Source organism: Miniopterus natalensis, chromosome 2 (genome assembly GCF_054644295.1).
Source record: "Miniopterus natalensis isolate mMinNat1 chromosome 2, mMinNat1.hap1, whole genome shotgun sequence".
NCBI classification, from domain to species: Eukaryota; Metazoa; Chordata; class Mammalia; order Chiroptera; family Miniopteridae; genus Miniopterus; species Miniopterus natalensis.
The window spans coordinates 184,029,696-184,056,717 of NC_142082.1; the positions used below are offsets into that span (position 1 = coordinate 184,029,696).

At 52.8% G+C, this 27,022-nt stretch overlaps 1 protein-coding gene across 1 annotated transcript in view; it reads right to left on the bottom strand.

Moving 5' to 3' along the window:
• EFCAB6 (EF-hand calcium binding domain 6) overlaps positions 1 to 27,022 on the bottom strand; it is a 141,419-nt gene that overhangs the window by 79,062 nt on the left and 35,335 nt on the right. Inside the window, 4 exon segments of the mRNA XM_087814963.1 lie at positions 5,181 to 5,329; positions 6,215 to 6,339; positions 12,753 to 12,865; positions 16,733 to 16,869. Of these exon segments, the coding sequence (XP_087671089.1) occupies positions 5,181 to 5,329; positions 6,215 to 6,339; positions 12,753 to 12,865; positions 16,733 to 16,869 (524 nt within the window).

A 27,022-nucleotide genomic window follows, 5' to 3' on the forward strand; every position in this document is an offset into this window, starting at 1 on the left:
CGCCTTGCTGCTCACAGTCTTCGCCTGAAGGCCTCGTCTGCTCCTGGGCCACCCGCACCTTCAGCGGCCGCTCTGGGCTCTGGTTCAGTGACTGTTCCTTCTCTGGCCCCGCGGCCCAGGGGAGAGCATGGCTTCCCCACCTACTGTTTCACCTAATCCCGCCCCCGCCTGGGGAAGACCCTTCAGTAAACTCACATGCCATCTGCTCGCTGCCTAGACCAGCCCATGTGTGTCCCGATCAAGACCCCAACAGGATACCCAACAGCTCCCTCGCCCCACACGCCCCCTCGGGTGCCCGTCGGAGTCAACCCCCTCCCACCCCCAGTCCTGGCATTACTGATCTCGCCTCCGTCCCCCTGGATCTGCCTTTTCCGGAATGGCATAGAAGTAGAAGGGATCCCGGACACCGCGTTGGAAAGGTGTGGGCAATAACTGAAAGCATATCCCAGGGAACTGCTATTCCACGTCGCAGAATCTGGGCTAAGCGGCGTCGGCTTTCTGATTGCGTAGCTCTGCCCGGCACTCGTGCTCCCAGCGTGAGCGGGACATTCTCGGCAGGGGGTGTCGGAGTGAAGGCCGCACAGTCTCCGGAGACTGCAACAGCGATCACGAGTCACAACAGCGATCATCCCATCCTCTAGGCTCTCCCTGAGCCTCGCTCTCCTGCTTACACGCTGGCCTTATGTTGACAGATCTATTTTGTGTGGAAGTCTAGGCCCCACCGGGAAGCGCAGCACCTTAGCGATGAAGGGCAGGTTAGCTGCTCAGTTACAGTCTACCGTTACATTTACAATATGGAGGGAAATAGCTTTAAAGTCTCTAAAATATCGTTTGGATCAAGACTGTACGCCTCATTACCAAGCTGTTAGTGTTCTAAATTTAGGCCCTAGCTAGACCTTGAGTATTTAAAAGAACAACACACTTAAAAAGATGCCCATTTTTTCCTGTATTATCCATTCTTAAATTGGATAGGAAGACTAATTTCTCAAACTGTTTTGTTGGGCATGAGAGATTAGGTTTTATGTTACTGCCTTCTTTATTATTTCCTGTATTTTTCTGCCTTAAAAAAGCCATGTTTTTACATTTTACTTCTTAAATTAAGATGCAGTAAAATGGACTTTTTCATTTGGTGTACAGTTTTATAAATTTTAACACATATACAGAGATACTTCACTTTCCCGCGCTTCACAAATATTGCATTTTTACAAACTGAAAGCCGAAAGGTCACGACTCGCTTTGTTGCAGTGTTTGCTTTATCGCGGCGGTCTGGAACCGAGCCCGCAGTATCTCTGAGGTGGGTATAGATTCGTGGAACGGCCACCCTCGGGGTGCAGAGGCTCCGCCAGCCCACAGCCTCCCTCGAGCGCCCCTCGGGAGCCACCCCGCCCAGTCCGATCCTGGAGTCCGCCCAACTCCCCTCCGTTCCTAGGGCTTTGTCATTTTCTGGGGCTTTAGAGAAGCAGCAAGGGAAGAGGAGCACTGGGGCCCAGGGCCATCCCAGAGCCACTCACTGCTGACACTTGTCCCGCCTCGAGCTCGTTTCTCCTGGGCCAATGGTTCCGCGCAGAACCCAGCAGCTTCTCTCTCAGGAGGCGACGTGATTAGTGCTGAGTCCTTACCAATCGCCATCTGATTTCAAGAAGTGGGTGGAGCCCTGGCTGGTCTGGCTCAGTGGTTAGAGCAGCATCGGCTCATGGATTGAAGGGTCTCGGGTTCGATTCCCAGTCAAGGGCACGTGCCTCGGTTGCAGGCTTGATCCCTGACCCCGGCTGGGGCACGTGTAGGAGGCAACAAATGGATGTGTCTCTTTCACATTGATGTTTCTCTCTCTCTCTGAAAAGCAATTGAAAAAATATCCTCATGTGACGATTAAAAAAAAAAAAAGTAGGTGGAAAGCTGCCCGACCACCCAGGGAGCCCAGTGTTCACTCTCAGGGTGGAGCAGAAAGGGCCGGGCCGGGGGTGCAGCACTGCGCACGGCACACTGTAGGAAACATCCACGCCCTGGAGAAGCCGGGTCCGTGGAACGGGGTGGAGACGCACCAGACCGGTCATGGGTGAGATTTCAAACATGGCAAAGCAGACGTCAAAACAATGGGGAAGGAGGGGTATTTAATAGTGGTGATGGTAAAGCAGATCACCTACTTGGGGAAAGTTTTAATTTGGATACCCACCTTCTGTTAGAATGGATTATAAAGCGTTTTGTTTTCAAAGACTTTACGCCTGGGTAAGAATGATGAAGTTACAGATTTTTAAGCCACAGACCACATCACAAAAGAAGAAGATCTGTGTATTCGATTGTATTACAATGTGGACTTGGGCCCTGGCCGGCGTGGCTGTTGGCTGAGCACCGTCCCATCCACCCGAGGTCGCGGGTTCAGCTCCCGGCAGGGCGCCCGCCCGGGTGTGGGCTCGATCCCCAGCAGGGGGCGTGCAGGAGGCAACCCATCGATGGTTCTCTCTCATCGTAGACGCTTCTCTCTCTCCCTCTCCCTTCCTCTCTGTCTCCCTCTCTCAAAAATCCATAAAAACATATTTACTTTTTCAAAATGTGAACTTTGAACCGAGGAGGTACCACCTAACTGGGAGGGAAACAGCAAGCTGAAAAAAACTCTTGCCAGAAGACCATGGACAACATCCTCGAGGTGCCAGGGGAAAATGACTCTCCAACACGCATTCCACTCCCGGTTGGGCTTCACTAAAAAGTGAGGGGGGAATAGACACTTCCGAAAACAGGCTGAACGCACCGCCCACAGGACTCACTGAAAGGACGGCTAAGGGGTGTGTTTCAGGAAAGGGAATTCAGAAGGAGAGTGCGGCTGAGGGGCTGGCGAGCAAACAAGCTGGTGACATGAGGAAGTCTAGGCAAGCACAGGCCGCATTAAATAATGATGATAATAATAATAACAGCTAACAGGTGCTGTCAAAACAAGGCGGGGCCAAAGCCCTAGGCGGCGGTACCCAGTAAGTGAAAGGTGCTCGTTTTACTCACGACAGCAGCAATACGGGTTAACTTGGGCCTCATAAGTTTAGAACAGGTGTTTAAATTTAAGGGTAACCTCTACAGGAACAGAAATAAAGCGTTTACGTCTTCAGGCCGCGGAGAGGAGAAAGAGGGGTAGGGAAACTCAGAACCAAACGCGGCTGAGAAGGAGGTAAGGGCCAGCTGAGTAAGCGAGGCAGAGGGAAAAGTAAGCGGTAGGAAGAGTCCCTAAGGGCCCTCACAATAAACGGAAACAAGCTCAGCTTCTCCGTAAAAAAGGCACAGACGTCCGTTCTGGAATTGTGGAGAAGCGGAGAGGTGCTGTTTTACAGGAAGCAGGCCTAGAACAGGACGACCAGAGAGCGCAAGTCAGGAGCTGGGGAAACAGGGACCCGGCAAATGCTAATCCGAAGAAAACTGTCGCGGGTGTTTCACCGCCAGGGGCGGCGGGGCGGGCTGGGCGTCACCCCGCGCACTGACGGGCGCCCAGCTGGGTCCCCGGGATCGATCCCCAGTCAGGCGCATACGGAAGGCGACCCATCGCTCTCCCTCCGCTTCCTCTCCGAGCATCTCCTCCAGTGAGGGTTGAAAAGTATACGCGCAGATGTACCAGGTAAGGAAGACAATGAAAGCCAGAGCGACGCAGATGCCTACAGAACTGTGAAGGGACCAGCTGACCGGGGGACGGGGCAAATCTGTACGTCCAGATACGGCCCCCAGGGGACATACGTAGCTTACACCTTAGGCCCCGGGCACTAGGCTGGCCACGGTCCCGTGTCCTGTTCCGCTGGGACTTCTGGGCGCGTGGCTAGAACAGGCCATCCCGACGGCGCGGCGCTGGCTGCCCGCAGCCTCCTGACACGCTCGCTCCACGCCCCCTCCGTCCTCAGGGCCGCCCGCCCTGCGAGCCGGCAGCGCGGGGCTGGGCTACTTACCCCGCATCCCCGCACCGCCACGAGGTCCAGCGGAGAGAAGCGCTCAGTGTGTCCCAGAGCTTACAACCTGAAGGCTGCGGGGGGCGGTGAGGAACGACTGTAACATGACCCCGTCTACGCAGCACGATGTAGGACGCGGGCTCGCCGGGGTCACACACGTGAAAATTACGTGTGTACGTGGACGCAAAGCGGGAGGGACGTGGGAAACAGAAGCGGTAAATTTGTTACGAAAGGTGGGTGGTGCCGTTTTGGTTTTGACTTTTCTTACTGCTATTCAATTATCATTGTTTGTTTGATTCCGAAAGTGAAATAAAAAGAAAGGCCTACGTAACTTTCAGTTTTCCAAGAGGGCAACCCTGGAAAACGCCACCACGTCCAGGCCGGACAACGAAGCCACCTGCCGCGCCCGGAGGTACTCACTCGTGGGCCACGGTCTGCCTCCCCGCAGGAGCCACGCGGGCGTGGCGGTGACTGAACACGGCGCTGGGGAGGGCTGGGGTGGGAAACGGGCCCCGGGAGCACTGTCAACCGGAAAGCAAGAGAGCCGCCCAGACTCTGAGGGTGACACCGGCGGACTCGGGGACAGCGCCCAAAGGCTGCCGGTGGCCGAGACGGAGCCGACTGAGTATCAACGAGAATAACAACTGTAATGGATTGAGATGAATTCGTAAAATCTTTTAGGAAAGGCTGCTCGTGGCAAACTTCTGAAGGACGCTAGGAAGCCCAGGCACCTTTCTGAAAAGCAGTAAGCGAAGGGAAAGAGCCAAGGCTACCTGCCTTTCTTAGGCTAATGGCGTCTCACTGTCACCAAGCCACCAGACAGCGGCTTTCACTGCAGAAGCATCCCGACCAGTGACAGCAGGAAGCCGCTCTGGAAGGCGCCCCCTGACCCCGGTGCGTGGGCTGATGCTCCAACCACTGAGCAACACCAGCCGGGGCTAAAAAGAGTTCTTATCTTTTAGAGACAGGTAGTGAGATCTTGTCAATGAACTCTGACGTTTGGTATTTGTTTCAGAAACCCCTGGGGTTAAGGAGTGATGCTCAGGGACCGAGAGGAGACTCTGGGTCATGGGCTGCGGGTTGGGGCTGGGCGTGGACACCTTCGGGGGCCCCTCCTCTTACTCTCTTCATTTCTGCAAGCGTTTGAAGCTTTCAACAGCAAAAAGCCCAAAACAATAATAAAAAATAAATGAAGCTGCTCCTTAGCCTCGTGGCTGACATCTGGGAGCAAAGAAAGCGCCGAGGGAACAGCGGGACGCCTACCTTTTCATTAACCGGATAAAAACCCTCCTCGGCAACCGGTACACAAAGGCGTCGAGGACGATCTTGAGGTAAGTCAAGGAGATGTACCCACATTTGGAGGGGTCCCCGGCACTCAGGGCTTTCTCCACCTTTTCGTGGCACTTGGAAAGCTGCAACGGGTTGAAATCAGAGTGTTGCACTCACAGAAACCAACTTCACAGGGCTACTCGGCAGCGTTATTTTTGCCGAAGCCTCTTCATGTTTTCCTCTCCGAAAACTGATCAAAAAGGTTATGAAGGCAGGTTCTGAACTTCAAATGTTTAATTGATGAGTGCCTACGAAACAGTGTCCCCAGTCACAGCTGCTCAGCTGGCAGGTAGACAGGGCCCCCAGGAAAACAGGGCTCACAGAGCAGCTCTCCTCAGGTTTCAGAGCTGAGGACGCGCAGGGGACCTGCCAGCTTCGTGCATCTCACTCAATAAACTCTGGGCCCCCCCTGCCGGGAGCCCTCCCTCCGCTCCTCCCAACTAAGTCAGGCCCATCAGACAAAAACCCGGCAGTTTCATTAAAAATGCAGTAGCTTTTACAGTAAGGAGCATTATCAACAGGAGGGCTGTACAGACAGTGCACGCTGGACACTCCCTGGCTATTTCTTCGGGCTTCTTCTTTAAATGGGAATTACAAACGCTCGGGGTGAATGGGCCTCATGCACGGGAATTCTAAGGTGCAGTAAAGTAGGTTGACCGCTGATTTTTTTATGTGGCTCATAAAAATACCATGAAGATTGGTTTTATTGCCAAAGGTTTTCCTGCTGTTTATTATTGAGTCACAACAACATTCTCCGATATTTCCGACCCTTTCCGCTTTGTCTGATTTCAGTTTTTCCTGCTCCCTGGGGTAAGCTGACAAACCAACCAGCTACCAACTAGGTATGAAAGCGGGTGGAGGCAGGAGCAGAGCTAATGTGGGAATTAGTGTCTGACCTAACGGCGTCCCACAGCTGCCCCTTCTCCGTCCGCACGTGGACACCCCTGGCACCAGGAGAGCCCCCTCACCTCCTGGCAGAAGGTCCTCCCGATTTCATCCAAGGAGTAGTCGCCCCAGGCATTTTCAGATGAACTGGAAGTGGGGAGGTAGTCCCTCGCAGCATTTCTGACTTCTTGTTTCTCCCATGAGACCTCTATTAAAACAAAAGAGCTTTGGTTTACTAATATTGTCAAAGGTGCGCTTAAATAGTAAATGTTTCCTTTTCATCATAACCTGACTGGTGGAGGTTGAGACTCGCATACACCAGAACCACGATGAACTATAACAAGTGATGTTGAAGTCACCGGGGGAACATTTTAAAAAAATTAACCTCCTTTCTATCTTATTCTAGGATAAACCTTAGACAGTGCAAAATGTGCACTGAGCAGAATCCCAAAACTGTGACAGTAGAAGAAAAGGTGGACGAATATTACACAGCACACACATCTGTGTGGGAAGTCCCTTCTAAGGAACACTGTCCAGCCAGAAATCACCTGAATAATGAATGACTGGTTCTGACAATCTGTTTATTTCTGTTTGGTAAAACACACACACAGACACACACACACAATGGAAGAAAAATGAGTGGGGAAAACCATTGTTAATATACATGAGACATACAGGTTAATTTCCATAATATACGAGTAGCTCTTATAAATCAACAGGATAAACACACTCAGTAGAGCAACAGACTAAGGTTATAAATGGGTGATTCCCATAAAAAAGACTAAAAGAAACCCAGCAAATGTATGAAAAACTGCTCAAACTCATTCGTAATTTCAAAAGTATAATTAAAACAAGTTAACACGTTTTCCCACTTGTCACATGGGCCAGGACTAAAGGGGACGTCACAGAAGGAAGCCAGCTAGTTCCAGCTGCAGCCTGCGTGCAGAACACCTGGCAATGGGCACTCCCACGCCCCCTGCCAGAGCGCTGCAAGAGGGCGCCAGGGGGCTGTCAGCGCGCGGGGGACACATCCTGCACCGCTCGTAACGGGAAAAACTGACACAATGTAAATGCACATTAATAGAGGACTGGATTTTAAAATCATGGTTCAACCAGCCATGAAATACTACACAGATATGCAAAACAAAGGTGCCTGAATAAATTAATGGGTGTGGGAAACCTTCTTTGATATATATCGTTTCATGATTGAAAGGACGGCTAGCATAATTTAATTTCCATTTTAACACTTATTTTGTATATTTGCCTATGCATGCATCCATCCATGCATCCACCCACTCATCCATCCATCCACCCATCCACGCATCCATCCACTCATCCATTCATACATTTATCCACTATCCACCCACCTATCCACACATCCATCCATCCACCCACCCATCCACCACCCATCCATCCATCCATCCATCCACTCATCCATCCAGCCACCCATCCACCCATCTATCCATCCATCCATCCATCCATCCATCCATCCATCCATCCATCCATCCATCCATCCACTCATCCATCCATCCATCCATCCACTCATCCATCCATCCATCCATCAACTCATCCATCCATCCATCCATCCATCCATCCATCCATCCACCACCCATCCATCCATCCACTCATCCATCCACCCATCCATCCATCTCATCCATCCACCCCATCCATCCACCCATCCATCCATCCATCCATCCACCCATCCATCCATCCATCCATCCACTCATCCATCCATCCACCACCCATCCATCCATCCATCCATCCATCCATCCATCCATCCACTCATCCATCCATCCATCCATCAACTCATCCATCCATCCATCCATCACCCATCCATCCATCCATCCATCCGTCCATCCACTCATCCATCCATCTATCCATCCATCTCATCCATCCACCCCATCCATCCACCCATCCATCCACCCATCCATCCATCCATCCATCCATCCATCCATCCATCCATCCATCCACTCATCCATCCATCCATCCATCCATCCATCCACCACCTATCCATCCATCCATCCATCCATCCATCCATCCATCCATCCATCCATCCACTCATCCATCCACTCATCCATCCATCCATCCACCCACCCACACATCCACCACCCATCCATCCACTCATCCATCCACTCATCCACTCATCCATCCATCCATCCGTCCATCCGTCCATCCATCCAAGCATCAGAAACAAAATCTGGGAGGATAATACACCAAAAAGAACGCAGGGGTAGGATTCAGTGGAGGATTACAGGAACTGTTATTTTGTGTTTATGTGTTTCCTAGATTTTTTTTTTGCAGCAAACATGTATTACTTTTATAATAAAAGATAATAAAATAAATCTAAAATATAGCCATTTTCTTTCTCAAAGCCGACTGCAAAGAATCACAAATGGTTTCCCAGATTTATTTCCTAAAATGTCTGCAAATAAGCTTTGCTCAAATTAAGCACACTTGTAACTATTCAGCTGCAGTTAACAAACTGTCAGTCGCCTGGAATTCCATTCCCTACCTCAAAAAAGGAGGAAGAAAGGAAAAGGAACAAACCTCCCCCAGTGGACCCTCTGGCTACATAGTAAAACACAGAGCCAGTCCTTCAGAAGGGTCTGGAACGCTGGGGCCCCAGCAGGCAGAGCATGTGAAACACAGGCTCTCAGATTGGACGCTGCACAGCCTCATGGAGAGATGGGGAAGCCGGGCCCGGAACCAGGCTCTGATGTGGCCTGCACACTCACTGACACTGCATCCTGTGCTCCCTGCACTGCAGTGACACTGGTGCACTAATGGGAGTCACAGGGACACACAGCACATCGAAGGAAACACCTATTGTTCCATAAAGCACATGCCACACCCTGGAGGTGCAAGGCTGGCTCAGGCACAGGGCCTGCCCTTGGGAGCTCATCTTCCAGGCCCTTGGCAGCTACGGCTGCTACAACAGGCTGGGGACAGAACCCAGTTACACTGCATCCAGCAGCTCCTCTCATCACTTTTGAATCAGAAAACAGCGTTTAGGACTACCCCAGCCTCTGGAAAGGGGGGAAAGCCCCAAAAGAGGCAAGGGGGAGGCTCTCCAGTCTGTGAATGTACTCTGCAAAACCTCTGCTGACCCCTGAGCTACAGCTGTGCAGAGCAGATGAGGAAAGCCCAGCTAAGGCCAACAGAGCAGGACAAAGAGTTCAGATGTTAATGAACCCCTCAGGGAAGGAAAAGGTTAGATTTGAATATAGCCAAGTAAATTGGCTGCTAAAAACAAAAATTCTTCAGAGGAACATAACAGAATCCCTAGTCTCTAGAATGCAAAATTTACTATATCCAGGATAAATTCCAAAATTACCAGACTTGTGTGTGGGGGGGAGCCCCAGGAAGCAGTAATCCATATTCAAGAAAAAAAGTAATCAATAAAGACCAAACTTGAGATGACCTAAATCAGGGGTGGGGAATTTCTGGCCTGGAGGCCAGAAATCATCTGGTCTGGCCCTGCCAAGACCTCACCAAAGAGAAGCAGTTCCAGCCATCACATTAGAGGGGAGTTAATTAAATGTTTGACCAAATATAGCAGACTAATTTTTAAGTTGATAATTTTGCATGGCCTGCAAATGATGTTATAAATATCCAAATGGCGCTTGGTGGAAAAAAGGTTCCCTACTCCTGACCTAAATGTTGGAATTATCAGATAAAAAATTTTTAAAGCACTTAAAAATTTAAAACCAGTGTTTGAGAATGTAAAAAACATATATACTCATAATGAATGAGCACATAAGAAATCTTAGCAGAAAACAGAAGTTGCAGTAATGTGTTGTGTGCATAGTGTATGTAAAAATATGATGTATGACAGAAATAAAACAAAGAACAGGAGAGAAAAATTGGGAAAACACTGTTGCAAAGTCCTTACACTTGATGTGAATTATTATAATGTTATTTAAAGGCAGACTCTGATTAACAAAAGGTGTGTAACGGAATAACAATGCTCAATTTATCCAAATTTCTTGAAATTCTGCAAACTCTACAGGAAACATATCAGGGGAAGAGGTAGGTGGACAGAGAAGGAAGGAGAGGGGAGTGATGCAAAAAGGCAAAGATCTTATTTTGGGGGACAACCTAACTCAAGGTACAAAATTACTTTAGGAAACATCTTCATAAGAACATCAATTCAGTAAAAGGAGATAATAAAACAACAAAATGAGATGGAAAATACAGTGGTAGACCAAAGGAAACACCATTATAGAGGTAATAAAGTGGACACAGCAAGGAACAGAATACACCTTGGAAAGAATCAAATTACAGGTGTCGATGAAAGAGCTATGGTGGTCACTGTGAATCCCGAGGACAAAGGGGAAATAAGGGCACTGAGAAAACGTAATCGATGCAGGCGACAGAGACAGCCCAGCGCAAGGATAATTCCCGCCACTGAAGTTAAAACCTGAAAAATGAATCAAGATATTCAGATACGTAATATTACTGTAAAAAAACCACCTCGACATAAAGAAATAACTAAATCTGCAGATTGAGACTATGTTGTGTAAAACTGTAAAACTGATACAAAAAGCTCAACACCAAGACATATCCTGCCACACTAGTGAAATTCGTGGATATGTAATTCTTTAGGTAGCCAGTTACAACCAGGGAGCAAGTCAGGCAGACTCAGTACCAGAAAACAATGGATCCAGGTCTGTGACCTGAAGGGGGAAAGCGTGACCTGTGGATATGACATGCGGCCAGAAAGAGACACCCAACCTTTTCCTTAGTTCCACTTCCACTTCCAGTCTTCTGACACGCTCAAATAAGAATAAAAACTTACATAAAACAGCATAAATATAAGCCCACTTTTACAGACGCATTTCCTTCTATCCGTCCCTGCTCTGCACAGGTCTGCACGGGCCGGTGCCAGGGTTAACACTGGCAGAGGCTATGTGCTCATGGTGGGAGGACTGGTCTGATCGTTGACTTTGTCTTTTCACTGCTCTGCATCTGTGCCCGCCTCACACGGCTGCAGGGAACTAGGCTCACAAGCCTAGTGCCTGGCACAGAACAAGTGTTCATTAGGTGGGGCCAACTATTAAGCTATCAAACTGGAATATGAACTTCTTGGTGATGACCCCCCCCCCCGCCCCAGCCAGGCTGGATGCCACCTACATCCCACTTGAGCTCCGCACAGCCTGTGCTTCAGACAGGCTTGCCCTGCCCCCTTCCCAGGGCCTTGGGCTGGGACGCTCGTTCCCCCAGTGCTCCTCATGTGTGCCCTGCGACCCTGGTCCTGCAGGGTGCCTCCCAGCTCGGCCCTCCCTCCTCCTCCCATGAACATCGGTGACATGGGCTCTTCTCTTGCCGTCAGGCAAATAGTTTGTTTTGGAGCCAAACAGTTCATATCTCGGCTTCACCACAAACTAGCATCCCAGGTTCAAGTTTTCTCATCTGAAATGGGATCATAAAACCCATCTCACAAAGCTATTGAGAGAAATATAAGATTAAGGTTTATAAAGTATCTACACAGAGCACAATAAGTAGTTGCTTTTTTAAAAATTTATTTTTATTGCTGCTATGTGACGTTTTATCTCACCTGCTCTATTTAATGTTATACACACACACAATATACCTGCCCTATGTTAATACACACACACACGCTTCTTAAAGGTAGAGTCTATTACTTGGGTTTGTACTCAGTGAAGGGCCTAGCAGTACAGAACTTGCACGTGAACTGACAAAAAGGGCAAAAGTCCTTGGAAGGTGACCTTGTTTCTACTTCCCCAACCTTGGGAAGCTTTAAGAAGCAGAGCCCTGGAGTCTGCTGTAAGCTCTCCTGGTTAGTGAGACCGAGCTAAAATCTGAGATCTGTCCTTTTTAAGCTCGCTGGGAGGCAGAGCTGAGGATCAGGAGGCGCTCAGGAACATTTGCTGGGCTGAACAGAGTCGAAACCAGACAGCAACAGCCCAGCTTGAGTGAGCCAGTCACAGGTGGTAAACTCTGAGGCAGGACGCCACTGGCCTCAGATGACTAAAGGACCGCAAGGGGGAGTCTCCGATGGCATCCCTCAGACATGCGTCCCCCGGGGAGTGGCCCTGCCCTCCGAGAGCCATCAGCAGGTGGACATCGACATGGCTGGGATAAAGGAAAACCTTTCCTTCTCAAGGTGATAAGCCTGCAGAAGCCTGGCTGGACGTGTCCCATATAACTGTGTCAACTACTCCACATCTGCCCTTTTGCAGTAAGATTTCCCCGTCATTAAAGGAATGCCTGTTCATTATCAAAACCTTCTGAGAATATGGAAGCAGCAGGAAGAGCCAAACGGCGCCCAGGGACACGTCCCTTAAAGACAATCTGCACTTTGGAATTTCTTTCCAATCATTTGCTGATATTCCACGTACGTTATCCACGTTACTGTGACCTCTGTGGAAACCACGGCTCGTGGCTGCCACTGCACGTGCGGGTGGACGTGCTGTGGCTCACTCACCCCTTTCCTCTCGTCAGACATTCATGTTACTCTCACGACTCATGACTGCAGGACTCCTCTGCAGATAACGCACTTTCCATATCGACACCCTTTCCTCGGGACAGGTGCACAGGAGAGGAGCAACCGTGCTCAGGCTCCTGAAAGCGTTAGCCACGTACTTAAAAAATACATACCTTGATTTCCCATATAATACCTGAGGTTTAAGTTATTATTTATACTGAGGTGCTTCAAAAAGGCATTATAGTCCACCGCGGAATCCTTATCGATGCTGTAATGTTCTGCAAACCTAGAAGAGAAAAGCCCTTTAGTGGTCAGAGAACATGACACGGAGATGGAAAATGAGGCGAGTTTGTTCCTAAGGCAGCCTCCACGCGGGGGCTGGCGTCCATCTCAGTGCGTGTTTCCAGCTAGGGCTGGGATACAGGTGCCCCCTGAGAAATGTTACCCCTCATTTAAAAACGCAGACACCCCCGAGGAGCCCCGTCGCTCCGTCTGTGGGTGGGTGATGGGGTCCACCAGGACAGGGATGCCTTGGGGCCCGCTTGGTCGTCTTCCTCCGGCAGGAGCAGGGGGCGGCCAGGCTGTGTGCTGCCCGGGGGCCACACCTGAACTCAGGGCAGAGAGGCACTTTCGTTTAATAACTGGGGAGAATGGGGCTGGGTCGTGACAGTTTCTCTGGCTAAAATTTCAATAATCAGAGAACCCTAGGGCTGGGAGGAGGGGAGAGCACGCCCATGGTGTTGACCAAGTGTATCCTTTCACCAGAGAAACCGAGGCCGAAGTGACACAGAGTCGAAGTGGTTCACTGCATGGGTGGGGTGGGGGCACTTTCCCTGGCACATGCTCCAATTTCTATATATAAAGGGGAGATGTTTAAGCACGACCCACATTTCTCCCTGAAATATACTGAGATACTCTTTTTTTTTTTTTTTTAATTAAGATAAATAGGACATTTGGAATTTTCTTCCAGTCATTCAAATCTGCCACCTGATACATGGTTTTCTAGACAATTTCTGCATTATTACATTTATTAAAAAATGACGGTTTTTAAATGTTTGCTTACATTACCTCCATATGCGTTGGTTTCTATAATTATCTGATTTCATGCTGCTTTCTAAAAATTTAGTAATTATCACTTAAAGTATTTGCTGTTTTTCTGTTTTCCACATTTAACAAAGAGTAAGGTCACGTGTTCATTTCGCTGTGTACCTTTTTCCACTTTGATGGATCTTGTCTATTGTTCTAGTAAGAAAAATTATCTTGAGCTACGATAGCTGCCAGATGTTGGCACTGAATCTCCCGGGATGCTCCCTCTCTCACCCACTGTGTCTGTGAAAAGAAGGCTGCCCTAACGTTCCCTGTTTGAGTCGCCAACCTCTGGACAGCACCGGCGGCTCTGCTGCCGCAGGGAAACGTGGGGACACCGATCGAAGTCTCGTCTCCAGCTTTCTCGTTTGCTGTGAAACCAGTAATCCTTCAAACTGTTTGCTCAAAGAGAATCCTGACCTTTCCTAAGGCCTGCCCGGTCCCGGTCACGATGCTCGCTGCATGGTCACTGCGCACAGACAGAATCCGTGGTGACATCTCCTACAGTTACAATTTCACAAGCAAAACCTCAGTCCCACTCAAGCACATGTATCTCAAAGGGCTTTTTCAGAGGAATTAAGGCCTGGGAGACAGAACCGTTCCCAAGAGGCCACAACCAAGGCCGTGTTCCCAGGGACCTGAACTCACGCGTCCACAGAGAACTTCAGGCAAGTCGGTCGCACAGGAAAGCAGACTTTAGGGGCAAAGGGGAAGACACGAGCTGGCCCATCAACCTCTCGGGGTTCACCAGCTGGGACAGAGCCTTGGGCTTCACTCCTCGGCTTGGGCAGCAGACTGACCTCTAGTGAGTGGGTGAGGTAGGGAGTTTGTTTTCCAAGCTGCTCATAAATGCCTTAACCTGGGTTGTTCCAGTACCCTGGCCTGCAAGGCAGTAGAGGGGAGGGTGGTGCAAGATGGGAATGAAAAAAGAAAGCCCAGTGGGTCTCGAGAGAGTCTGATTTGATATAAAACCTGGTGACAACTCTCTCACCTCCTGTTTACATCGGCTGGATGGTGCTCTGCGGCCGACAGAGAGCCGTTTACCAAGGAGTAAAGGGAGCTAATGGAATTAATGCGGTTATAGCATCGTCCCTGTGAACCAAGCACCTACCATGTGCCTGGCGTGTGGCAGGGGTGCTTTGTGCGTTACGTGAAACCTTCACGCCAGTCCTGCCAGGTGGGCTCCTCAGTCTCCATTTCTTTAAGAGCTAACTGAGTCTCCGAGGGGCCCGGGAAACTCCTGAGGCCCGAGAACTAGGGAAGACGGAGCACAGATCTGCCCCCAAGCGTGCCTGACCTTGCTGCTCAGGCCATTCCTATCACCCCAAGGGCTGACATTAAATAGAAAGCTGTTACATTAAAAAAGAGAGAGAGAGGATTCAAAAATGCATTGTGTTTCCTGCTCAAAAACGAAAAAGACAAAGTTAATGCTGAAGCAGCTTCCCGAGGAGCAGGCACATTCTTGAGCAGCGACAGAGACGCATTAAAGCAATTGAGGAAATGGGCTGCTTTGATCCCCGCTTCCCTTAGCAAGCCTCTCACGCCTTATCGGGAGAACGGCATTGTTTCTGAGGCTTAAAAAAGTCTCAAACAAAAATTTGCGGAGCTGTTTATTATTCAGTACTTGTGAGATGGGGAAGCAGACAGGAACATTCTTTGCAGATTTACTAGGCTGGAGACCGCAGTGCCAAACGCAGGGTTATTGTCCAATGGAGCGGCTGTGCTCCTCGATCACCGCGTCTGAGCGCGCCGCTTCTGCTCCGTAATTGCGCACAAAATTATTTAATTTGTTTTGTTTGGATCTTATTTTGGACACTTTCCCAGCCGGAAACATGTAAAAATTAAAACATCTATTATGGCTTTTATATTCTGGGGTGGGTGATAAAGGGGAAAAAGAGATTATTCAAAAGACTAGGAAATGGCCATTTTTTAAAGGTCTCCTGCTTTCCAGGCCCCACAGGGCCTGTGCCGGCCTCATGCCCTCTGGGCTCCCTTTGCTCCTAAACGACAGCCTGTGAATCCCGCGCAAGGAGCCGCAGCGAGCCGTTTTCACAGACTTCAGCCGCAGTGCAACGCGACACTGAGTCTCGGGGGAACTACTGAGTCTCGGCACCTCCGCTGGTGGCCCGGAGGCTGTTTCCAGAGCTGGGGGAGGCAGAGGAGCGCGCCTCCGGGTTAAACGTGGACCCTCCTAGTGGCTTCCCGGGAATTCGGAACTCAAGCAACCACTGAGGCCAAGCATCCGGTGTCCTCTGAATGATCCGGAGTTTACCAGAGGCTCAAAGCAAACACCGTGCCGGCCTCTGCACCCCGCCCTCAAGTCAGGAGCACGTGGCCGTGGTCACACGCCAGAAGCAGCTAAATGTTCAGCCGTTCACTGTCCCCTGCAGCAATGCCCCAACCCCAGTAGGAAGAATCCTCAGAGAAAATTAGGTCTCCATCCCTGTGTCAGGATGGAGCGCCAACAGGGAGCACATCAACCCACAAACAGACGCGGGAAACTGTCATTCTTTTCCTAACCGCGGACTCTGAGTGAAAGTCGGCTGTGAGCTGCAAACGCAGGGGGCGGAGGGCGTGGTGCCAACCCGAGGAGCGAGGCGACGGGGATGGGGATGGGTTCCTTCAATCCAGACGCGTGGCGTCCCGGGCCAGACGACTCATGCCCTAGGGTGCTTAGGAACTCGAACCAGCAGCTCTCCCGTCTGGGAATCCCTGGGGTGCTGCGTGAATGTGAGTGAAGCCTGGCCAGTGTGGCTCAGCGGTTGAACCGGGGGGTCACAGTTCGATTCCCCTTCAGGGCACAGGCCCGATTGGGGGCTCGATCCCCAGCAGGGGGCGTGCAGGAGGCAGCTGATGGATGACTCTCTCATCATTGATGTCTCTCTCTCTCTCCCTCTCCCTTTGTCTCTTTGAAATCAATAAAAATGTATTAAAAAAAAAAAAAAAGACTAGTGGAGATGCAGAAGGCGGAGGGAGGGCACTGTGCGGACCCGACGCGCCCGACGGGTCCCACGTAGAAAGCGGTTTGCAGTCCTCGGGGCGGCCCCGGCGCCCGCGGCTCACTCACCTCCCGTACTCGTCCTCTCTCATCTTCAGACAGAAGGTCTCCAGGAGCCTCCGCAGCTCGAGCGGCTGGACCCGGCCCGTCTTGTTCACATCGAGGAGCTTCAGGGCGTTGATAACAGCTTTGATGTTTTTTAAAATCTGTGTGTAAAAGCAACGTAGGAAAAGTCAAAAGACCCAGTGCTGAAAACCAAAATGGTAATAGGAATGTGAAAGTTTTTAAATGTTTCTTGTAAAATAAAAATGTTTTCAAAGACTCACAGTGGTGGGTATTGCAAAATGGCATGTCTATGGGAAAAAAGGGCACTTTGCATCTATTGAATGTTTTCAAGGCAATTTTGGCTATAAATGGTCTTAGTCAGTTTTAAAAAAAACAACAAAACTCTGATGTAAAGCAATAAGTCTCATACACAACTTATTCCGTTTGAATCCATACAAAAGTCTTTTCTTGTTAACTGATACTTATAAACTCCAGTCCTGGCGTAGCGGAGCCCCTACAAGTTTTATTTCTCATAGCCACATGCACACTGTTTTTACTAGGAGCTGAATGAAAACTATGGCTGCGTATTTCAATCCCCCTGAATTTTTAAGAGACATCAGAACACAGATTTACAGAGACCGTCCCGGGACTCAGTGAGCACATGCTTCCTGTCACTCACCGTGAAGGGCACCTGGACAGGCCCTGGAGATGCAGGGAGCCGAGCAGAGCACCTGCCCTTCGGCTACTGATATTTACGGCAAAGAAACGTCCATCGGGCTCCACGTGTGCCCAGTATAGAGCCACGTGACCGACTCACGTGAAGGCAGTAGGACCGTTTCCCCGTTTTTAGGTAAAACAGTGAAGTTCAGGGAGGCTACACCACCCAGCTAGACGCCGACAGAGCTGATTTCGACTCAAGCCTGTCCTCTAACCATACCACCCGGCGGCGGAGAGGAGGCACTAAGTAAGTACATGGTGACCAAAGCTGGGGCACGGCAACAGGACCCAAATAACAGACAAACGAGAAGCTGCGGGCCTTCCCGGGAGAGAACGGCACTTCCAGCCAGGGCCATCTTGGGGGCTTCTTGCAGGAGGTGGCATCTCGGCTGGAAGGGGTGGCTGGGGGCTGACTGAGCCAGCATGGGGCCACCTCCCATGCTGGGGGAGACGGGAGGGATCTGCACGGTGGGACGTGAGGCCGGGGCCGGGACTGTGGATGGAGAATGGGGAGTGGCCTGGAGGGGGAGACTGCACCCTGGAAGGTCTGATTTCACTGTCTGGTACTGGGCCAGACCCAGTGCGGCCTATCCACGCGCTCTCTGACCATTGGCTTCACCATCGATTCGGGCTGACCGAAATCCACGAACAAACTGCCTGGTGGTCGTCTCCTGGGGGGGCCACCCTGCTCACGCCTGAGGGCCGCTGAGCGGCCGTCCCTCCCCTTCCCGCGCCCACCTGTCTGGCTCCCGCAGTCCAGCCACACCCGACCACTGCTCCTCGCGGCTGCCAGGTCCTTTTGCCTTAAGGTGTCTGCATGTGCTGTCCCTCCGCCTGTAACCTCTGCCCAGGTAGCCACTGGCTGCTGTCCACTTCACCTGGGTCCCAGCCCACAGGCCGTCTTGCCAAACGGCCTCCCGCAGCACGCGCGGGAGACAGGACCCCACCCCACCCGCGTCTCTTCTCCAAAGTACTTCTGGCCGGAGAATGCAATGCTTGTCTTTACTGCGTCTGGTCTGTCTGCTCCCGAGAGCAGCTTCTGCTCTCAGCTTCCTCTCACCTGCTTGGAGGAAAAGCCACCCCTGGGGAGGCCTCGTTAGGTGTCTCAACACCTCCCCCGGGCCAGCCGGCGTGTAATAACAGGGTAGCTGAGCGAACATTAACTGATGGCCGCTACGTGCAGAGTCCTAAGTTCTATACTCACCTCCCACTCCAACAGCCAGAGAGCACCAGCTAGAAAGTCTTACTATCTGAAACTGGGACACCAGGTGAGAAGAGAGGGGTGCGTCGGCTGGGGGGTGTCCCCCCACGGCTCCGTCATTTTGTCTGAAAGTGCAGGCCCGTGAACACCTCAGCACCCGGTCTGCGGCCACGCCCCGCTCACCTCGCGGGGGCACCGAGGGAGGAACGGAGGACAGGCGGCGATGTGCTTTTTAAAACCCCGGAGCAGCCCATATGGGCGCGCAGCGCGGAACGCCGGGAGCAGCCAGGCTGGCACGGGCGCCCACCCACCCGAGCAGCGCCTCCAAGTCTCTTATCATTTGTCAGACTGAAGTTTGGCAAGATCCGCTCGGAGCCGCAGATGGCGAGGCTTAGCAAAGGCAACCTAGCGAGGGCCTCGGTGCAGACCTGTCCCCTGCGGGACGGGAGGGAAGCCGGGGACACAGCACAAACACAGTGCCCCTGCCCCTGCCCCTGCCCCGCTCCCCTGCTGCCCGGGGGAGGGAGACGGGGCGGCGGAGGGGAGGGTACAGAGCAGACTTCGGAGGGCGTGGGCAGCCTCCAGCTCCTTCCTAGGCCAGCTAGACACCTGCCATTTGGGGGTAACTGGGACAAGTCTGCACCAGGAGCCAACTGTCCCTGAGCCTCCCGATGCCCCGGCCCGGCTCACGCTCACTCCTCTCCCCCCCAGTCCTGGCTCCAGCCGCACGGAGCCACGTCCATTCAGGGCGTGGTGGGGTCTCTTCCCACTAAGGCAAGTCCTCACTCTGCCGTCAGCCCTAGGTAGTCCGCCCTGCCCCCCAGCTCCCCCCCACAGGACCTGTGAGCCCCCCCCCCCCCGCCCGGGCCACGCACTCCCTGTGCCCGCTCCCACATTCGAGTGCCCGTGGGCTTACCCACAGCTCGGCAGGGCTGCTCCCCTCGTGGGACAGCTCCCTCCCCGCCCTCCCTGGGGCCTCCGCCACATGCCACCTGCTCCTGGAGGCTGTGCCCCTGCCCCCTGCTCGGAAGCGCACCCTCACCCCTTTGTGACGACTCGCTTCACGCCTCTCCTTCACGCTCCTCCACGTCTGGACAGTTCGTCTCTATCTGTCCACGGTGTTCCTTCCTCACGGAAACGGAAGCTCCGTGCAAGGGGACTTGGCTCTATTTGCTGCCGTGTCCTCGCAGAGTGGGTGCTCCCAATGTTGGCAGGGTGGGCTCACGTGCCGTGTCTGCTGCCCGACACCCCACCTGGCCCTGCCACTGTCCCTCTGGGCAGGAGCCGGCGCCTTCTCCGTGGCTTTCCCAGTTCAGCTCCCACCTGGTCGCTGGCTCCGTGACTACCATCTTCACATCTCGGTGGACTCCCGCCTGAAACTGGTGCCCAGCTCCCTCCCCACAGGAGACCCTCCCCACTTCCTTCTGGCCTCTGATCTCAGGGTGCTCCCTTCCCACCCTCACACTCCCACTGCTTTGTGGGAGGAGGGCTCAGAGAGGGCCCGATCCATGCGAGGGGAAACTGAAGGGCCTCCGTCTCCTGCTTCCTCCCCCCACATCTGCCTCGCTTCTCAGAAAGATGTGGTCTTGCCTGTGACTGCCCAGAGACAGACCCAAGAAGGGGGCACCTCCCGGCCTGGCTTCATTCCTGTGGAGGCCCGACTCCCTTTCCCGTGTTCCAGGTGCGGCGAACTCTTGGCCCTGCCTGTTTTGTGTGCCTCAAGCAAAGAATGGTTTAAACAGCTTTTAAAGGTTGGAAAAAACCAAAAGAATGATATTTTGTGACATGTGAAAGTTATATGAATTTCACACGTCAGGCTCCTAAATAAATTTTATTGGCGCCCCTTTAATACGTACTGCCTCTGGCTGCTTCCCCTGCAAGGGCCAAGCTGAGTAAGTGGACAGAACATCTGGTCTGTAAAGATAAAAATATTTACTATCTTTCCCAAAATGGTCATGACCCTGGCCCATGTCCCTTGCACCCCTGTCCCTTGCACCCCTGCCCTTATCTGAGAGGCAAGTGACAGGGGGCTTTCTGTGCACAAGCACAAGAAGCGCTGAGGACTTAAAAGAAAACAGAAAGAACAGTTAGGCGTGACTTTAAAGACTCAGGAGCCAGGAAATGGGCCCGAGGCTCTCTGCAGAAGCTGTCCAAAGTCGTCTCTGCCAACCACCTTCCCTGTGCCCTGAGCCAGGCTCGTCCCAGCCCACCCCAGGCAGCCAGGACGCAGCCAGGGTGCAGCCAGGAGCTGCTGCTGCTCCTGGGGGCAGAACAGGCTTGAAATGAAATTTTGAGTCCCAGCTCCGCACTGTTCCTCAGGTAACTGTGGAACAGCGGCCTCGCCTTTGGTTTCCTCATCTGTGAAATGGGGATAAATAAAGGTGCTTTCTCGGTGTGTGGGCGGGGCCGTGAGCGCACGTGTGCCAGTCTCACAGGGAACATGCTCAGTAGATGGCGCGGTGACAGGACTGCTGACTGGGCTGAAGGTCAAGGACAGACACACAACCAGGAAACCACACGCCCACCTGGAAACAGCAAGTGCTTGAGCCAGCACGCCTCCCTGCACTGGCGCCAGCTCCTCCAGCCTGTCCACTGCCCTGCTGCCCGGCCTAAGTCAGCATAAGCCTTGGGAGGGCAGGTCTGCAGTGGGCAGGAGTCCAGGGCAAGAGCAGGGCCTGGGTCAGCGAAAACTTGTTGAGCGGACGGATGGATAAGTGGGTGATGGAAGGATGATGGATGAACGGTTAGACAGATGGATGATGGGCCGATAGGTGGGTGGGTGGGTGGGTGGGTGGGTGGATGGATGGATGGACGGACAGGGTGACTGTGGCATTCCTGGGGAGCTTTTGGAAGCAACGTTGAGCCTCACATGGACAGGAGGGGCGCCTGCAGAGGGCAGAGAGGCATCTCCTTTCCCAGGGGGCTCGGTGACCTGCTCCACACCTTCCTGGACAGACAGCAGGTGAGCGGGGCAGGTGGGAGCAGCCTGCACACCTACGGCCGGTGTGGACAGGCGAGAATCTCCCATGGGTAACGGGAGACCAAGAAGGCAGAAGGCTGGAGCTGTCCTGCTCCCAGGGGCTGCTCCTCAGGGGAGGGGACCTGAGCAGCCTGAGGAGGGGGTGGGGCCTCCGCAGCACGAATCCTACAGTTTGGAGGCCCCCAGAGCACTGTCCTGTGCCCTGTAAGCAGCCTTATCTGCCCCCCGAGGACACAGTGAAGGGAGACAGCTGTGCTCCTTTCCCCACCCCCCACCCCAGATCGCACACACTGGGGGGAGGGAAGAGAGGCCCAAGCCACCGGATCTGAGCTCGAGGTTCTAGACTAGACCAGCCTGTGCTGGTGGCCTCGTTTGTACTAAATGTGATGGAAGCCACGAGACCTGCCTGAGACGTCATCCTCAGGGGACAGAGCAGGCAGATTTGCTCGCCTGCCTGAGAGCCGTGCGCAGCAGAAAAGCAAACTGCCTCCTATTTGTACCCCACTGAGCGTAGATGGCTCAATAAACAGCTAACAGAGGATGCTGTTATTACTCTATAATTCTTTGTTCAAAATTCTTTTTATAGCACTTTGAGCTCCAGGAAGGAAAACTGTGAACCCAAATAAACATGAGCACCCTGACTTTAAAGAAGGTGAGGAAAGGCCCAATGTGAGCTCTCTGGGGCCCGAATCCCCACTCGGGCTGCACACCCCTCTCTGGCCAGCCCTTCCCCAAGGAGGCAAAGCTTCGTCACCAGGTGCAGCTTGCACAGTAGCTTAAATCATCTACGGCTGCATCTTACCAGCTCCTGATGGGCTGTCTTCTGCTCGGTTCCTCACCAGAGCCCCCTTTCCTGCCCTGGTTCCTGGGGGGGGGGGGGGGGGGGCTGCTGGCGCCTGAACCTGATGGGCCCGAGCACGGCGCCGTGTCCCAGCATCCACTGCTGTCAGCACACACCTTTCTGTCACCGCGACTAAATTCATTTTAAAATTTAAGGGGTACATTTTTAAACAAAGCCATGAAAAAAGGAGTTCTCTTACAATAAACACATCACTGTCGTTTTTCCTTAGTATTCTACTTTTGGCTATTTCGTATAAAATCTTTAATTAAAGTTTTTCTTTGAAATTGTCATTATCAGCCCAGAAGAAAGAAAGTGGGGACAAAGAACAGCACAGCTGTGCAGATAGGAAGTGCTATTCGGGGCTAAATGAACTGGAACGAAGTGAGTGGCTCGCCTGCTCCGCTCTGGGTTTTGGCTCCGTATCCTCAGTAGCGCAGTCTAACTTGTCACTTTATATTGATTCCATCTGTTTACACTCTGCAGAGTACTGGCTTCCTACCGCGAACATTTCCTATTTACCAGCTGGTAGAGATGAGCCAAACCAGATAGGAAAAAATTAGAGTACATTCAGAACCTCATAGACGCAAACTTTCAATTTGGGGACACGTGGGAGGAGCCGGACGGCGGAGCACCTTCCACGGAGGCTTCGCCTTGAGCCTCTGCCTCAGGTGACACTTTCTCCCGCCACCCTGGTGCTCCCCCCACACACCCAGGACCACGCATGTACTCGCTGCATGTGCACACCCTGCCTTTACCAAAGCTGCACAAGCTGACACAGAAAGACATCTACATGAAACCCACAAAAACAGAGAAAAGGGAGCTGACCACAAAAGAGCTAAGGCCGCCTAAAAGTCAGAGTTGCTATAATGGAGCAAAAATCCAAAAATCTGGAATGGGGTTTCCTTGCAGGCACGGTGAAAACAAAGCTGGCTGTTATTACGTGCACCACAGGCCATGTAAAACTTCCCCACACTTGGTTTTCACTTTTAAAATGCTTACCGGCAACATACAGCTTAAAGATTCCTAATAAGAATTCTATCTTCCCACTGAACTTCAGACACAGCTAGGAAAACAAGCCCCGAGCCGAAATACCCGGGGCTTTTAAAAGGGTGCCAAATCCAGAAATAGTTCCCATCTCTCCTTTCTTTCTAACCCAGCCCACACTCACAGGATGCGTTAGGGTTAATACCTGATCCTCAAACCCATCTTTCTCGCCAGCCTACCTTTCAAGGTTGATCTGTCCCATCCTGCCTTGAGAGACAGAACTCCCCACGGAGCAGTCACAGGGCTCGTTTCCTCACTGCCCCGGCCACGTCGCGGCGGCCCCACTTCCAGGCCCCCTTCCACGCCAGACTGCAGCCGTGGAAGCTACCCCGTGTGGCCCCTCCACCCATCCTCGACACTGAAACACCATCCACGGCCGACTGCAGCTCCTCTCTCAGCTCTCCCATGAAGTTTTCCTGCTGCTCCAGCTCCTGGGAGCTTTTCCTGCAGAACTGTGTCTGCTCATCCAGGATATACTTCCTGAGCTCCCGGGAGGTGCCAGGATCTGTCCAAGGCACTGCAGTCACCACAGTGAGCAGGACAGAGAAGGTGCTGCTCCCAGGAAACCAACAAACATCTCAGGATGTCATGAGTGTTAAAAAAAAAAAAACCACTACAATTTTAGATAGTGCAGTCAGAAAACGGCTCCCTGGGGAGCTCTCTTGGCGAGCACTGTGAGCCAGGCACCCAAACGCCGTGGGCACCTTCACCAGGGGAGCCTGAGGTCTGACTTACATTTTGAACAGGTAACACAGGTTGTAATGGGTGAGCGGGAACAGGACCGCAGTCCAGGGGTCGTTGAGAAAGCACAAGGCAGGGACAGCGCTGGCAGTGGGGATGGAGAGAGGCGGATGGGTTCAGGATGGAGTTCAGGATACGACAGACAGGACCTGCTGAGGGACCGGATGTGGGCGAGCGGCCAGTATGGAGAGCCCGGTGTCGGGGCTAGTCCTGGGTGTCCGCCTGAAGGACTCAGCGACGGGGGACCCACTCACTAAAATGGAACGAGGGCGAGGGAGGAGGCTTCTGGGGGGTGGGCGAGGACAGTCAGGAGTCATGACTTGCTCCGCTGACAGTGGCGAGTCGAGCCCCAGATGGAGAGAAAGTGTGGGCGCCGTCAGCAAGCAGCTCTCCCCCTCCCCCTGCAGCTTAAACCACAAACGACCACGAGCCGCCCTCTGACTGTCCCGTGGGCGCTCCTGTCTCACGCCGAGTGCAAACCCCTGATTTTCCGAGTGCCCTCGGCGTTACGGTAAGTTAGTCTCGCACGCTCTCACGCAGAATCTCAACAGTAACCCTGCAATCCTGCTGCCCCGTCTCTCAGCGAGGAGCCAGCCCGCGGAGACTCGTGTGCCGGGGCCACGCCGGCGGCCGGAGCCCGCGCTCAGGGGCCACCCAGCGCAGCAGGCCCAGGCGCGCCCCGGCCCCTGCCCCGCGCTGCTTTAAACACTTGCCCTACGAGCTTATTTGTACTGCTGACTTGCCACACACAGGAAGATGTCATTTAAAAAAAAAAAAAAAAGATAAACATTCTGAAATAATTACCAATTCTGATATAACAGGATCTTTGCTTTAGTTTCCCGGCGAAGCCTTTAATAAGCTAATAACAGAGCACCGAGAAAGAGGTGCTGGAGTAGGAGTGTTCTCGGCGTAATTTTTGTAACATGACGAGTGGCTGTTTGTGAGCTGCAACGCTCCAGCTCAGACGCGAGCGCCATCTCCGCGTCTCCGTGTCCCCGTGTCCCCGTTCACAGCGCAGACACGCGAGCAGCTGTGACATTATTAATCACTGTGCTCGGCTATGATTGATGGGCTTTTCCGAGGGAGGAAAAAGCGCCTCAGATGCAATCTGTCCCAACAGCGCTGCGATATGCTAATATTTCCTTCAGATGAGAGAGGAGATGTGCTCAGATACCTGCCGTGAGAGGCAATTAATACCTGGAGCACCGGGCGGGGCCGACGGCGGGCGGGGGAACCGCACGCTCACGGGAAGCTGTGTGTTCCGGGCACCGCGCTGGGCCTGACGCCGTCTCTTCTTGGGGCAGACGCACTGCTCTCGGGCGCGTCGTTCCGGCTAACGGGTGTTATGACGTTAAGGCGCGTTTATAAAATGGCTGTGACTCCAGCGACTGTCCTTTATTCCTCAGGCCGTAATTTTCTTTTTAATTTCTTCCCTTTTTAGGAGAATGAATCTACCCATCACTTGTCTTCTCCTCATGGGGATATCACAGACCAAGCAAGCAGCTCAGCCCCTCTAATTACTGACTGACTGCTTCTGGAAGGACTGAGGCTGCCGCCATAGGGCGCCCAGGCGCCTGGTGATCCCATAAACGCACGCGCTAGATCGCTGGGTGTCCGGCACACACCAGCCACGGCTGGCTGGGTAGGCCAGATGTCCTGACATCACGGGCCTGGGCTTGAAACAGCGTCCCTGGTCCCCGATTGGGGCAGTGGACGGGTACGAGAGCACACAGCCTGGGGCTCAGGATGTGTTTGCCTACTCTTTTTTCTTGTGTCATCAACAGAGTTAGACATTCTTGAATTCTGTGGGAGGGGAAGGGCTTGCACTGTGCTTTTTTTAGTTGACATTACTGCAGGAGTCCCCTCCCCTGCTGTGCTCTCCTGAGGGTCCCAGGAGCTCCTGTCCCTCTGAATTCCTGGACAGGGTCACAGCGAGCACTTGCCCACCTCAGGCGGCGAGACGAGAGGTTCGTCCTTCGCCAGCCTCTCCCTCCGCTTCTTCCTTCCCCTCCTGTGGGGCTCACCAAAGATAAACAGAGTAAAAAGACCAAAATTTAGCCATCCCGGCAACACACGGAAGCTTGACCTCAGTCATTGTGTCCTAGAGAAGGTGAAGGCCCAAATCCTGGGCCTCAGCCACGACCATGGCCAAGTCCTGGGCCTCAGCCACGACCATGGCCACAGCCACAGCCATGGTTCCAGATGGAGCTGGGGCCCTGGGGCAGGTGGGGAGAAGGGGAGACCGAGGAGTTGGGGAGAATGTGAGGACAGGCTGCTGGAGAGAGAAGGGAAAGGGAGACTCCCAAATGCCCGTGTGAAGTCGATGCCACCTGGATGAGAAGATGACTGTGGTCAGAACAGAAAACTCCGTCCATGCGTATGACAATGGTGGGCAGACTCTGATGCACCAGGCCTGCCCACAGCCACAACACACAGTCACGTTCTGACAGCAAGGTTAGCATCAGAACCTTTCCCGAGGAGGCCCGCGGAGAGGCAGGCAGGCTGCCCGGGGGTGAAGGGCAAGGGCTCTGGAGCCCAGCTGCCAGGGCAGCATGGCGGCCGCGTGCCCCTGGCCAGGCCGCTGGGCTTCTGCTGAGTCTCTCTCCATGGCACCTGCCCCTGGGGCTCTCCTGAGGGTCAGATAAGGTAGGGCGGGAAAGCACCCGCAGCCGCTCCTGTAAGTGCTCCATTGTGCTGTTATCATTACGAGACGTGGCAAAATCCAAAGAATCACATTAGTGCCCAAAGGATGAAGGCCCAGCCCGCCTGGGGGGATCCCGTGGTTGGGGG